The following is a 15,360-nucleotide window of genomic DNA, read 5'->3' on the forward strand; positions in this document are numbered from 1 at the left end:
TGTGTCATCAAAACATAAAAATAAGGCTCTAAAAAAATGAGGGCACTTGGAAATTAATAATTTAGTGACATGGTGCCCAATTCTGATCAAAGCAGATGTGACGTAAACAGAACACTTGTTATTTTTATCTATTGATGCAGTTTTTGTAGGATATGCATATGTTCACAGTCCAGACCAGGCTCTGAGATCTGTCTGGAGTGGAAATGGCCAAAAGTGTCAATTGATTAGTTCTTAGTCCATAATTTTTTAGGCTCTAGACCCACATTTATTCTGAATGGATAAACAGGAAGAGGGCATAAGGGAGGGAGTGCTGGTTTTGAGTAGCATCTGCTCCCTGAACACACACACACACACACACACACACACACACACATGATTTAGGCACTATGGGTTAAGGCCGCATCCAGTGGTTCTACACATCTGTAAAAATCAGGCAACACACACACACACACACACACACACACACACACACACACACACACACACACACACACACACACACACACACACACACACACACACACACACACACACACACACACACACACACACACACACACACACACACACACACACACACACACACACACACACACACACACACACACTGACATACCATCGAACAACTTGTATACTTAAAGCATTCAATCAAGCTCCAGCAGTCATGTAGTCAAGCAGACAGACAATAACAACAGCCTGTTGTGTGTCCAGCCAGAGAGATCAGCAGCAGATCATCAAATTAAGGGGCAAAAAAATGGGGAAGGGACAATATTAGCTCTGGTCTCTCTAAAGCCAATTTTTCACTCCATTTAACTGAACCTCTATCTGTGGCTCTATCCGCTTCTCTATCATTAGATCTCTCTCTCTTTCTCTCTCTCTCTCTCTCTCTCTCTCTCTCTCTGCTGTCTCTCTCAGTCACTCTGCCTGTGTTATTTCACACCAATATCATCGGTCATGGTGCATCTCCCTACATTGTTTTGCTGTGATTTCCCATGGGTGCTGGATGAGGCCTTAACCCATAGTGCCTAAAGCACTTCTCTTCCATCAGATTGGTTGGGGGTGTTAGGGAATTGTGTGTGTGTGTGTGTGTGTGTGTGTGTGTGTGTGTGTGTGTGTGTGTGCGTGCGCTGGGAGGGGGGGTTGCTAGTGATGAAGTCTGTTCCAGATCTTAACCCTGACCTTAACTCATTACCATCTCTAAGCAAATGCCTCAACATAACCATTTTAACCCCTTCAATCGTTCAGACTGCTGGGGCCAATTATAGTGCTACTACCCCGTACCCCAGGTGGTAACAGCAAATGCGCAGAGGAGAGGAGGTTCGCTAATTCAAGCTTTCAATGGGTTAATTTGTTTTTTTGAAAAACCCATTAGCCACGGCTCAATAAGGCAGAACTCCAGTAGAACAGATCTTGTGTTTTATGTATATTGAAAAAGGATTGAAAACACAAAAACATCTGCACACATGAATAAAGCAGCAGCATTTTAAAAGTTCATGTAATCAATATTTGTAAACAACAATGGTTCAAAATACAATTGGTAATTATAACAAAGTAATTTCCGATATCCGACATGGCAGAGGGGGTCAATCCGACAGATATCAACCAAAGCTCAGGGTTTGCCAAACATATGTCCAACAGACATGATCGGCTAACTGTTCCTTTAAAAATGAAGTGTGACGAAATGCACTTGCTCTGGTAGTGCAACGTGCATTATTATTTCCCAATCAGACAGCGGTTTAACAATGTTGTGGTTTTCCCAGATTTCAACAATTACCTTTATGAGTAAATCAAATTATAATCAATAGAAATGATGTCCAAAAACACACCGGAAAAGTACTTTTTCGTTTCAATCAACCATTGACCAAGGCTTCAAGACATACAATTGACAATAAAGGGGGTTTGAAGTATACTTAATTTAGCATTTTTCCTCCAGAGTTCACACTATAGCAAACATCACTGCCAACACCGCCAGGCTCAATCCATTACAATCAAGGCCTGGAATTACCACCAGCCACCATGTAAACCCTGGAACAAGTTTGTCTGAGGCAAGCAAGTCAATCAAATCCATCCCCTACCGCGGCACACAAAAGAAGAGAGTAACAATGAATAATCAAATCCTATCACTAGTAATAAGAGAGCACGGCTCACATGATAAACGCTGGCTGGTAGCAAAGTCCCGCAAGACACGTGTTGATGAAAAAAAAAATGCAATTTCATGCCATGATTTGAACAAATGCATCTGTTGATCAAACACAGACAGGGTTGATGCATTGACTCAGTGAATCAGGGTGGATGTTTTAACTAGAACGTGTATGATTTAAATGTGTGGGACCGTCTCATTCATCGTTCCGATTCGGCGATGTAGAATGAACACTGGGGTGAGTAAAATTAAGTGACTATTAGCATTCAAACTGTCCCTAGCAATCTGTTTTTATTTTTATCTTTTTTTTTACTTTCATCGGAGATGAATTGGGTGGTTTTCAATTTGATTTACTGTCATATTTCTTCTGCAATCTATCGTGAAGTTGAAAGCTCGCCTTTCACTGACAACCGCAGCTATTGATGTTGATATGAAATTGATATGAAAGGGACATTTGATTTGGTTGTTTTTTCTGATACACAAGCGATCCAATCTCCCCGAGAGCCTTCGTTGCTCTCACTTTCTCTGAGTTCTACTTCTTCCCTTTCCCTTGTCCCCTCTATTCTCTCTTTCCTTCTCTTGAAAGGGACACTGATTCCCTGGCGGCTCTGTCATCTTCAGTAGCTCCTATCATACGTTGCCCCTTTTGAAACCTCTCTACTGTATTTCTCTGTCCTCTTTACCCCCAATCTTTCAGTCCTCTCTAGTTTCTCTTCCTCGCCCTTTCTCTCTCCCCCCATCTTTCACTTTTATCTCTCGTCTTACCACTTTCCCTGCGGTCACCGCTCCCTCTTTCTCCCTGTAACCGCTCCATTGTGTGCTTGCTGACTGAAATTAGATCGCTAGGACGTACTGTCTAGGGGATTCAAAATGGCACTGTTTCAAGACTGTTTGGATTTGGTGTTTGCACATATGCAAGTGTGAGTCCCCCATGTTTTCAATCTGACTGATATTGAATTCCAACTACTGGCAAACCGACACAAACGCTTGCGCACTCACACTTGGCGACACACACTTTCACACATACAGTATGCAAAAAAGCATGCGGGATCACCCTCCCACACGACAACCCACCTCCTCAGTAAATGATTGACAGCTGAGTTCATGTGTGTATCTGTGTCCGTATCTGTGCATATTTTATATGACACAGTGGACTACTGACAGCTGTCGTAGCTGTCTACGAGTGTGTGTGTGTGTGTGTGTGTGTGTGTGTGTGTGTGTGTGTTAGTGTGTGTGTGTGTGGGTGTGTGTGTATGTGTGAGAGAGAGAGAGGGAAAGAGAGGGAAAGAGAGGGAAAGAGAGAGAGAGAGAGAGAGAGAGAGAGAGAGAGAGAGAGAGAGAGAGAGAGTTGAATTGAATATGTGTGGGTCTGCAACATGGTGACAGTTTTCTCTCCACAGGCTCCTCTCCAAGTCTGTCAGGGATGCCACATCAGAAATCTTTTTAAAGATACAGTTTTTGGCATTGCTGCTATATTAAAAAGTGCAGTAGCGAGTGATAGGAAGGATGGGAGGGTGACAGATTGAAATATGAAGTATGAATCCCATGGCTTATATTCAAATTACTGTCAAGACACGATGTACATTTTATCTTGCCTCTGGGGCTCCACAGGGGCCTTATGAAAAGCAAAGATGCACGTTGCTTGGAAAGTTCCATCAAACACAATGGAAGGAGGCATTTGAGGAGGCAAACATGTCATAACAAGACTGTCCATAAAGTTATTTATTCAATAATATTAAAACGTATTTATCATATATCGGCTGGTTAAAGCTTCACAGATATGAATAGTTCTTATATAATGTATATGAAAACGTTTTTTCAGTTGCTTGTCAAAAGCTCCAGCTGGTTATGCTGTTTTAGAGTAGGTTCCATTACATTCATTCACCATTGTTGTTGATTGTTGATACACTGCGCCCACTGTTCATATCCCTAACTGCACCTTTCAATGTATTGTTAAATGGCGATTCATCATGAGTTCCATTCAGAGCTGTAAAAAAGTTCGACATTATCTTATGTGGTTCTGGCTATTGTCTTTTTGACTGTCCATTGTTGGCCCCCGCAACTCCATGGAAACGTACCTTTCATTTCTCCGGATGCACAAAACCAACCCTCTTCATGCTTGCAACAGGTAGTTAAAAACAATGACAGGTTTATGGCTGTGGGCTATGTTATGTATTTTGTCACTGGTGGTATTTTAAGAACAAAATAATTGACTCAACTGCTCACACCAAAGTCAAGAAGGAACTTTCAATCGTAAACTGGAATGAGAGAAAAGCATTCAAAGGAATAAGTTTTATGTAAGTTTGAACTCCAATCAAACTATAGTATGTGTCAATGAGAACTGTCAACAGCTCCAAAAACAAGTGAGTAAGTGGAAATAGAATTGAGGCTGTTTTGTCTCCAATGTCAAGCTTAAAATAACTGATGAATAATTAAAGTGACTTACATCCAGGGTTTTTTATAGTTACAGCCCTACTGTGTGAGTGACAATGACAGTGACTCATCACTGACATGCAACATGCTCCTCACAATGTCCTGTGGAGTCTAATGCTAACGATGCCTCATCCAAGCCACTTCGCTGATCGCAATCACGATGATCCGTGCCTCCAACGTCTGTCCATCTGGCTGCCCTATACTTCAAGTCTTCCCACTGTGCTGACAACCTATGACGCATCTCCCCTCCTTCGCTGTCTTTCCCACCACCCCACTCACTGTCCAGGGTTTACTATCCTCGTCATAGGCAAATTTCATACCTTTCAGACCTAATATTACTGACTTCACTGCACTATGCCACAAAGGTTGGGGAAAATATTTTGGTTCACATACTGAACATGAAAAGGTGGTTCTGGAGAACGCTAAATTTTTGGCAAAATCTGTGAATATCTCCTCAGGATCCGCTACCTGTCCGTACTGTGTGTGCACAGGAAAGTAATCCAGTTGTAATAGACAGCGTAGGCTCTGTGAATGGGCATGTAGATATAGCTACGATCTGCCCCCTTCGTTTACATACCCTATGTTTACATAGCGGTTTACAGAGCATGTACAGGTAGCGGATCATGAATAGATTTTGACAAAAGGGAATTTGACAACAAGCACTCTCCAGAATTGCTGACTCCACCTTTATTTAGTCAATGATGAGGGTTTCGGCATATTTAGATTGACATATTTCACAACACCATGAAAGGAATTGAATGGATGTGTTGTCTTTGTCTGGAAAAGTGTCTGTTTTTTTAAAAGGAACACCTACACAAATGTATGCAAAGGATGGGAAGTCCAGCCTGCACGTATTCACTTGACTCTCGGACAGTCCGATTAGTGTTCTGGGGGTTCTCTGGGGATGCAAATATCAGGTCTAAGTATTCAGGACAAAATGGGGTGTTGGCTCTAGAGAATTACATCAAAGCTAGTACTGTGCAAATCAAAGAGTCACTGATAACGTAGCGAGGCTGATCCTCTGCCTCTTTCATACACACAAAAAAAAGATGTCAGATCTCTATAATGAAGAAAAATGGAGTCTGTTGCAATCACTTTTGTCCTGAGACCCAAAAGTAATGGCCTAGAGTGTATAAAAAAGTAATGTATTAAATTGGCACTCAGTACCAGCCAACACATACAGTCTTGCACTATGAATTGCTATTTGACTATAAATGGGAGTTGATTCTTGACAAGGGGACACGTTTCCTCAAGTCTTGACATTGGAAGTATAGAAGATGAAAATTAAATGAAAAGGAGACGAGGAGCGAGACAGGGATGGGGAGGCACGGCACAGAGTCACAGGGCACTTTGCAGAAACAACATGAAAAAGACGTGATTATGGTTCTGAGCCGAGGGAGAGGAGGGATGAATTACTTGGGAGATGAAAAGAGTGAGGGCCCAGGAGGAGGGGGAGAGAGAGAGAGAGAGAGAGAGAGAGAGAGAGAGACAGAGAGACAGAGAGACAGAGGAAGAGGGGCGGCGGCGTCGGCGTCAGAAGGCAATAGAGAGGGAGATTAAGAGATTTCCATTTACATCACAGTATTCCTGAAATCACAGAGCACACCATCATTCATTACCCTTATCAAATATCAACGAGCTATTCTGATCCAGCTTGGCGTCAGTGAGGAGGATACATAGCGAGGAGAGACGAGGCTTAGCAGGAGGGAGAATGTGATTGTGATTATTTTTTATCTTAACACTGTGTGAATCTAAAACTGCAGTGTCTATTTTGCTGTTGTAACCTTAGATCACATCCTATTTGATCTAAGAGTTCATTCTGGCACCTGCATTTTGAGTCAGCTTTAGTTTTTTTAATAGAAATGTGTATATTAGTTTTCAGTCATTTGGTCATTCATTCTAGTTTCAGGTAACATGACATTCATGTAAGGGATTTAAGTGATTTATTTTTGTGTCTACTAAGAATTCTTAAATTTGTCAAATGACAGGTGGTTACAGGTGTTGCACTTATCTATTGCGTGGTAGTATATACACACACACACACACACACAAAAGCTAGCTAACTGAAAATGCAGCTTTACAACCACATGCACAGCAACTTAAGGTTAGCCTACTTTTTAAATAAACGTTGGGGCCCTATTTTTTCCCCCTCAGCTTTTCATGTTTGTCACATCTTGACTTATTTTAAGAGGCACTCGAAGCAAGTATTTCTGCTAAATTTTTCCTTCTAACGTGAACAACAATGACTGATGGAGACATAACGTTTCTTAGCAAGTCAAGGTCAAGAAGCTAGTCAAGAGAAAACACTTCCATAGATTCCACAGAAACATATGGATTGTCGAATACTTTTTTTAAAGTTTAAAATCGTAATTTGTTCATCCGTTCATTTGTCTATTATTGTTTAGAATTATATGTATTATATATTAAAAATGTATATATTTCTTATTGGTTCACAAAAAGCTTTCTATTTCTCACTTATAATTAAGCTTTTGTCTCGATTCATTGTTATTCTTTCTTTTTTTTCTAACTATTATGTTTCATTATAGGTTTAGTTAAAAAACAGCAATATATTGTTTTTTTATTTATTCTTTCATACTACCCGTCTGTAACAAATGAACAACTTTTCACTTTTATATTCAAAAAAACTAATAAAAAGATCTTGATTAAAAAAAAACAGCAATATTAAAATAATGTTTCTTCGTTTGACATTGTGCAATGGTCCAGACGGAGCATCCAGCTGTTTTCATCACATTTTGGGGAGTTTCTTTGTTCTGAACTGGAGTGGCAGCAATCGCACACATACTTGTTTTACATGCGGTCCAGCGTAATAATAGAGCCTCGGGTCAGTAAACAAGCCCACGGAACGGGGAAGGTGATGGATTCATATCTGGTACAACAGCTGGTGAATGGGGCTGGGGAGAAGGCAGGCAGCTCTCCCCTGTCCCTTGGTAACTGGGTCAAGGTTGATGTGCCCTTGAGCGAGGCGCGGCGCAAACTGCCCTGGTAATAAAAAAACAAGCTGTTCAGCGTCTGGTTCCAGTGTGCTTCTCTCTGATTGGTCAGCAGAGAAATTAATAAAGGTGTTCTTAATTTACTTTCTGCTTCACCCTCGTTAGAAACCAGCTGTGATGGATTTGGCCAGGAGAGCTGATGACTTTGGATGAAAAGAAGCAAAATATTAGACTCATTTAATTATATATTAGAATATAAATGGTTATATTATAAAGATGAGTTTAATTTATTCAATTAACATGTATAGCATTATTAGACAGCTTTTTGTAGATTTTCTAGACGCTTCTAACACAAGGTCCCTTTCCAAAACCCTAACACTGGGTTCCTGTCCTTCCAGCTGCAGTGCTTGTTGTATCTGTTAGAACCAGGCCTGAGCGACAGTGAGAGGTCATATCATTAAAATCATAGATCAATGACGCTGCAGATTTTTCTAGCCGGGAGAAGTGTATATAAACAACTGTTGACTCAGTGTAAAACTTCTGGCCATAGTTTGGATGGCAACAAAACTTAACAGGGCCGACATTGCAAGCACCACAGGGTACAGGAGAGCTGGCAGAAAAATGTGCAGCAATTATGTCTCTGTCAAAACCAACAATAATTAGGATAGAGAAGCTGGAGAGATGGTAGGATGGATGATATGTAGGGTAATTGCAAATTCTGTGTGGTTTATTAAACTGGTAGCAGACATGTTATGCAACATGCCCGACAGAATGAGTTGTAGTGAGAAAGTGAGATCATAAGGCTGTAATAATCAAGCAGAGAGTATTTAATAATCAAGCAAAAGAGTATTCAATCAAACAACAGAGGCTTCATGTTCTATCCAGTAGAACATGGAGGTCCATCCGACCCAGGAAGCCCCGCGATGACTTTCTGAGAAGAATGGCCCCGATCAGATGGCAAGTCACATCTTAAATACAAGTCAGTTCAGCATAGCAAGAATGCTGTGTGTTTCAATTGGCAGTCAGGTGAGGGGAAGGGGGTGGGGGAGGGCTCAGAGACAGACTGTTTACTGTTGCAGGGGGGTATCCAAGGGAGGGGGGGGGGGGGTTGGGGAGGTACAGTCTGAGTACTCTTCAATACACTTTGAGGAATTTAACCTTAGACATATAGTAATACAAGATAAATACAATGTTTCCTATTACATTAATAAGCATTCCAACATTCAATATCTGCCACCACAGAGTCATTTCGAGCAAATTGTGGTTGTTGGAAAACTACAATTTCTTTCGACACCACACCACAGAATGCAATCAGCTCTAATCAGCACTCCCATCAACGGATTCCTCCTGTTTATGGAAGCGTTGATTGGCCCTAATCAATGGTTCTGTATTAAAAAAATCAACACAAATCTTGCTGCAGAGAGAGGCTTAAACCTTGGCAAAGAGAACTACCTCAACCTCATGTCTCGTATCTTTATCAGTATGTGTGTGTAAGCAATGCAAAGAGCTGTCCAACATTAATTATATATAATGAATATATATATATATATATATATATATATATATATATATATATATATTATACCATCACGAATCATCGCGTGAGAATTAAATCCATGTTTACAGTACGCAGGCATTGCAAGAAGCGCTAGAGAATTATTAAAATTTTGACTGCATAAATCACTTCGGGAGGGGGCGCCCTTAGCTCAGTTGGTAGAGCGTCCCTATCCCCCTATCCGAGCTTCAAACCTGATCTTTGCTACTCTCAAGTGTTACTGTGACGGTGAGCAGTCTATGGAAGTAGCCACTGACACGGTCTCACCCCCGTGATAATGGCGGCTGAATTTACACCAAAATTACATGGAAATCAAGCGACCCCGTTTCTCTCAGAGGATGCCAGGCGAAAGCCGGTTCATCGATTTCAGCACTCGCGGTCAACGCAGCGAAGTCATTCCAAAGAGTATTTGTGAAGTACACACACACCTTCCACTTGGGATCGTGATGCGTTTCTTTTATGTGCACACATAAACACATTACAACGCAAATTACCTCCCCTTATTCTGGAGTGTAGTGGGGTCTTTTAGAGATATGCATCAACAAATCCCATTAAAATACCATAGCCAACAAGGTATAAGACAATTCCTCTGCCCTGCCTGCGGCTCACGCACCAAAACCTGTTGGTTCCTTATAAGCGTGTACATTTTTTATAAATGAATAAAATATTTAAAAAACAGGTCACAAAAAAAATATAGCCTATATATATTATTTTTTAAGAAATTTTAGAGCAGCTGGGTACCTTAGTTTTTTCAAACAAGAGCGCATTTTTGGGGAACCATTTTCAGCTGCAGACTAATCCACATTTGGCACGCCAGTGAGTAATAATGTCAGCAGGCCTGTGTATGTGGGATAGACTGAAAATAAACTACAGTGCCCATATTCATGGCAATAACATTAGAACATGTCACCCAATGCGGCAGTTTTAAATAGTTTTTGGAAAGGAATGGGCACAGAAGAGTTATACATCAGGCTATCCAGGCTATTATTGTTAGTAGGATCGATTCAGTTTAGTTCTGGTCATTTCATAGGATGCTTTATTGACTGTAAGAAAAATATGTATAATACTTTCAGCCTTATTTCAGCATTTAAAACTTGAAGTGTCTGCATCATGCCTGCAACCACAGAGTTATGCTGCAATCTTAGTATCGGGGAGAATAGTTGCAGAAATAATAGAAATAATCCAAGGAAGTGTGTTCTTACTCTGGACAGATCTCCAACCTCCAGGTAGAAACAGATGACGAAAACGTTCCAGGTCATCCACACGACTAGCCAGGCTGCGTACTGCGGAGAAAAATGGGAGGCGAGAAAGGAAAGTGAGGGGCAGAGACGATATCTGACAGGCCTTCGTGGTAGAATTAAAAGAAGTATGTTCACGTCTGGCATTCGCAGCGACGCAGACGCAGGGAAACGGGCAGAGTGAGGCTTTCGCTTTTGATGTTGTTAAAAAAAAAACGGCGAAAGGCTGCAACCAATCACCAGAATCAAACCAGACAGGGAGAGAAAAATAAGATAGCAGGAATGAGCTTGTGTATGTGTGTGTAAAGTAGGAGCTATAAACAGGGAAGAATGAATGAATGATGTTGGCAAGGTAGAATTTAGAAGCGCAGATATAACTTTCATTATCTGAATGTTCTCACATTTTAAAAAAATCCTGCGTGTGTGTCTTTAGGATTATATGATGTGTGGAAGGGCAGTGTGGAGGCCTGTGGGAACTTCTGAAAGTTTTCCCAAACATACATCCGTTTATCGACAGAAAAGAGAAAACAAGCACTTGGCAAGTGATTCCTTCTCCCACTCCATATTTTTGTTATACCATTTTCAGCATATATCATCAAATTGACATTGTCTTCCTCCAGTTTCGGATCCACCAGTACGCATTCTTTTGAATATTCAATGAAGACTGGGTCATATTTGTTTGTTTTTTCTTAATATTTGGGTTTGAGGATCAGATATGCTTTATATTAATCAATGTTCTCTCCCAACAATGCAGTGAAGAACTGTGATATAACTTTTATAAGAAGCGATACTAGAATTTCATAATGTCACTTGTGCAAAAAAAGTGAGACATTCAGATATCACGTCCTCGGTATTTAAAGCAGAGAAGGCTGAGTGTAGGCGAATGAGAGGCTGCTGCAAAATCTAGGGCGGTGGATATGAAAAATGGCTTCTTCTGACGACTGACTTTGTTTGTGTGTGTGTGTGTGTGTGTGTGTGTGTGTGTGTGTGTGTGTGTGTGTGTGTGTGTGTGTGTGTGTGTGTGTGTGTGTGTGTGTGTGTGTGTGTGTGTGTGTGTGTGTGTGTGTGTGAAACTCACCCCGGTGACGTATCTCGGCCTGAACTGAATGGTGCCGAATAGGCCCAGGATGACGATGATGATATGGAGGAAGTTGGTCAGGATGGGAGCCCACTGGTAGCCCAGGAAGTCTATCACCTGACGCTCCAACACACTGACCTAAAGGGGAGGAGGACAAGAGAATTACAGATTAAGTGGCAATAAACATCAAGTCATGTTTTCTGCAACAACAAAAAAAAACACCCATACAAATAATTATAATAATATGTCATTTCACAATGGTGAACAGCTAGTACTACTCCCCCTGTTTTAGTCAATTTGTTGAAATGTGTTGCTTGTAGGTTTGTTACGAGGAATCCGCCAATACTGAAATTGATACTTGCACAGTTGCCATTTGTTCAACATTGCATCCTATATTTTGACAAGATTATTTTGTATTCATCTTTCGTATGCAGTTTTTTTTTTTTATATATCAACAAGTCAATTTGGATTAGAGCTTGTGGCTACTCGAATTTCCCTCAATTGCAAATATCTTATCTCTGAAAACTGGTCCTCAATGGGATTTAAATGACGGTCGAGTGCATTCCTTAATGATGGATTCACTGTAAAGGTCCTTGTGGCTATAGAGGACGTATTTACAATTAGCCTCTTCATAATAATGAAGTAAACTGTAATCAGTTATCTATTACTGTTAGGCTCCCAGGACTGTTTGTATGTGTGTGTCTGTGTCTGTGTGCGTGTGTGTGTGTGTGTGTGTAGGTGTATTATCATTCAGTCAATGGAGCCTCGCGCTGAGATAGTTAATGAAGTCAGCACAGCGCACGATATGGCATTGTTAAATATATTAACACGCACATGCACACACACATTCACAGGGCGCCATGAGGACGAAGACAAAGCAGCTGACAAATGAGGTGGTACATTAACGAAAAGAAAGAAAGATAGGAAGTAAGAAAAGCCATTATTAGCTTAATTTAGCCCAGAAACAGACCGATATTTACTGTTCTACGCCATCGACTGAAAGTGTTTAAACACCAACAGCTCACATATCAAATTGAGGGATTTATTTTCCCCTATCCTCACACTCTGCACACTCACATAATTCTGGATGGCTGAGCTGAGAGTGCCCTAATGTGAGACCATATGGCAACACTACAGCATTTCACAGCCAAATAGCAGTTATACCCACACAGGCCAACACATATACACACAATATAACACAAACATAAACTGTAACCTTGTAAAAACCACACCTATCCAACATTAGTTTAAACTATCAGACCGTTTATTGGAAGTGAAAGTTGCCTGAAGATAAAAGTGAATTAATGAGTGTGTGGAAATATATGCATCCACCCTTGTGTATGTGTGCCAGTGTGTGTGTGTGTGTGTGTGTGTGTGTGTGTGTGTGTGTGTGTGTGTGTGTGTGTGTGTGTGTGTGTGTGTGTGTGTGTGTGTGTGTGTGTGTGTGTGTGTTACCATGTCAGGGCAGGTCTGCTGTGCTTGCACTTGACAGCGCCTGCTGTTATTGGCCACACTGGGCTCAGCTGGCAACACAATGTGTGAGAGTTCTAGTGTGTGTGTGTGTGTGTGTGTGTGCCTTTGTACGGGACAGACTCCATCTCACTGTCTTTGTGTGGTCTTTTTGTATTAGCTTCATTTTACTCTGTAAAAGTGTGTCCTCCAATTGACAATTATGTAGTGCTTCAATTGTGTCTCCCATTCAAACACACACACACACACACAAATCCACCCACAAACGCACGCACACACACACACACACACACAAACGGAGGCTATTATAAGGAGTCTGAGGCCTCCCTCCCTGCCCATTACTGGCACCCTGGGGGCCCCTCTTTCATCACCAATAATATAAACAGTCTTCACTCCAGCTGGAACGCACACTCCACCAAAAAGGCACAAATAAATCAAACACAAACACAAGTGGCCGAGTGAAAATGTTCAGGAAAGATAAAGAATTAGTTTTTACACCCTAGGCAGCAACGTTATTGATTACTGTTTGTTATTGAAACAGGCATCCTTGGTGGTTTTTTCGCTTTGTGTGCATTGTTCTAACCTGGGCTAATATGAAAAGCCTTGAAAGATTAATATTCAAAACCATACAATCTGTTCAGTTGATGTGAAATTCTCATTACATGGCTCAGCTGCAAAACAACCAACAACTCCAGCTGCCTCAGTACATCATTCATTGTAATTAAGTCAACGAGTTCTCCTGACACACTATAGAGACAAACGCTTGCATGCGAAACACGGCTGCCCGACTGCTATAATCCCAGCATCCTTTGCATGCGTCCAATGACAGAAGCTTCAGATAAGGTGTGAAGTCGCCGGGGTATTACAATAACTGCTGTGTGTGTGGCTCTGGGGACGAGAGAGAGACGGAGAGCTGAAGACAGCGTTGTCGCTAGCAGCAGCTATAGTTAGCGGATATGGCAGTGTTGTGATATGAAGAGCTGATGAAAGATTCTGCCCCATACAGGTGGAGCTTTAAGCTGGCTAGCCGGGGTCCTTTGGGATCTGCTGCTACAGGGCTTAATGCTGCCGGCGGACATGTTCATTTCTGCTTAAAGCAAGAGGGCAGAGGCATGTTCACAATGCGGCTTGTTCATCTAGCTGTGTGCTGGTATGTCTAATGTGGACACAGCACATTAGTCTTCTTGATGTGTTTTGCATAGACAATTAGTAGGAGTTGCAAGTATTGACGCTAAATTTTGTCCACTCATAAAGCCTATAACTATCTATAGAGCTGCTATGAATGTATTAAATGGGTCGATGAAAACGTGCTATGCAGAACAGTATGCATCTTTGTGTGTTTATGTGTGTGTGCATGCTTCACAGAAAACAAGTTGTTGTGCAGCCTTCTATCAATCTATTAACGCCAGCACAAAATCCAACAACTCCAACTAGTTTGTTAGCAAAGTCAAATGCCTCACCACAAGTTTCCTGAATGCAGTAGTTAGAGAGCCCGGATCCATTACTGCTGTCTATTCTCACTATAGCGTCTCCTCCTCATAATAGCATGGCCAAAGGCTCTGCGCTTTGTTTCAACAAAAAGTAGACAGACTGTCAAAGAACAAAGCAACGATGATCTGCTTGACGCTAAGGATTTTTTTGCCTATGGCTGACTATTCATTTATTTGGATTTGAAGTGGTGCAATAATTCTAATCCAAAAACCTGCGATTTTGAGACTGAATAATTGTATTGCCAATGACTGCTCCTGTAATTGGTGTGCATATGGCAAATAAACAATCTTGAATCCTGACATAATTGGCATCGTTTTAACTAGCTGTGGGAGGTTTGAAAGGTTTAGTCCGTGGTTGTTTTTAGTTACCTAATATGACAACTTTCAGCAGTAAATAGTCCCTGCTGTCACTAATTAAGTTGATTCTGGGAGTAAGCCAAACGTTCTGGTTAATATGCTTTCTTTATGCTGCAATCTTTATTTGATGTATGAAAAAGCTTATTTTTTTTACGTTTAAAAGCACAAACAGAGTGGTGTTCATGCTCCACGTCAATTCCAGAGAGGCAGCTACCAGGTAACTCTGACATTTGTCAACTGGCAATGACAGCTAACGTTAAAGTTAGCTTAAAAAGTTCCCTACATCAAAACCAGCAGCTTGTCATTAGGGGACAACTTCATAACTGTTGCCAACAATAACACCCCTTTTGAATGCAAAGAGTTTTTTTTTTGGTTTGTTTTTTATATAATTGAGAATATGTTTAGATGTGTCATATGTTATCTGGGGGCAGCATAGCTGCATTTCTTCATGGTATAGGACATTTATCGAGGTGGATGAAGGATTTCCAGAAAATAACTGCACCTGCAAATGGGCAAAGACTGCAGACATGTGGCTGGAGTGACTGAGAAAGATGCTCACACTCAAATGCATGGGGAATAGGTTACTGAGGGTGATGAAAGGGACAGTGGAGAGAGAGAGAGAGAGAGAGTCTTCAGTGGGCTTGGGAA

At 41.2% G+C, this 15,360-nt stretch overlaps 1 protein-coding gene across 2 annotated transcripts in view; it reads right to left on the reverse strand.

Moving 5' to 3' along the window:
- Window positions 1-15,360, reverse strand: part of nkain2 (sodium/potassium transporting ATPase interacting 2) — a gene marked incomplete at both ends in the record, with an annotated part of 61,467 nt that overhangs the window by 20,042 nt on the left and 26,065 nt on the right. For both annotated transcript variants that reach the window (XM_080047696.1, XM_080047695.1), the window contains 2 exons: window positions 10,282-10,362; window positions 11,396-11,533. In XM_080047696.1, coding sequence (XP_079903822.1) covers window positions 10,282-10,362; window positions 11,396-11,533 — 219 coding nt within the window. The remainder of the gene's footprint in view (window positions 1-10,281; window positions 10,363-11,395; window positions 11,534-15,360) is intronic.

This window comes from Ammodytes marinus (assembly GCF_949987685.1).
Source record: "Ammodytes marinus genome assembly, chromosome: 19".
NCBI lineage: Eukaryota > Metazoa > Chordata > Actinopteri > Uranoscopiformes > Ammodytidae > Ammodytes > Ammodytes marinus.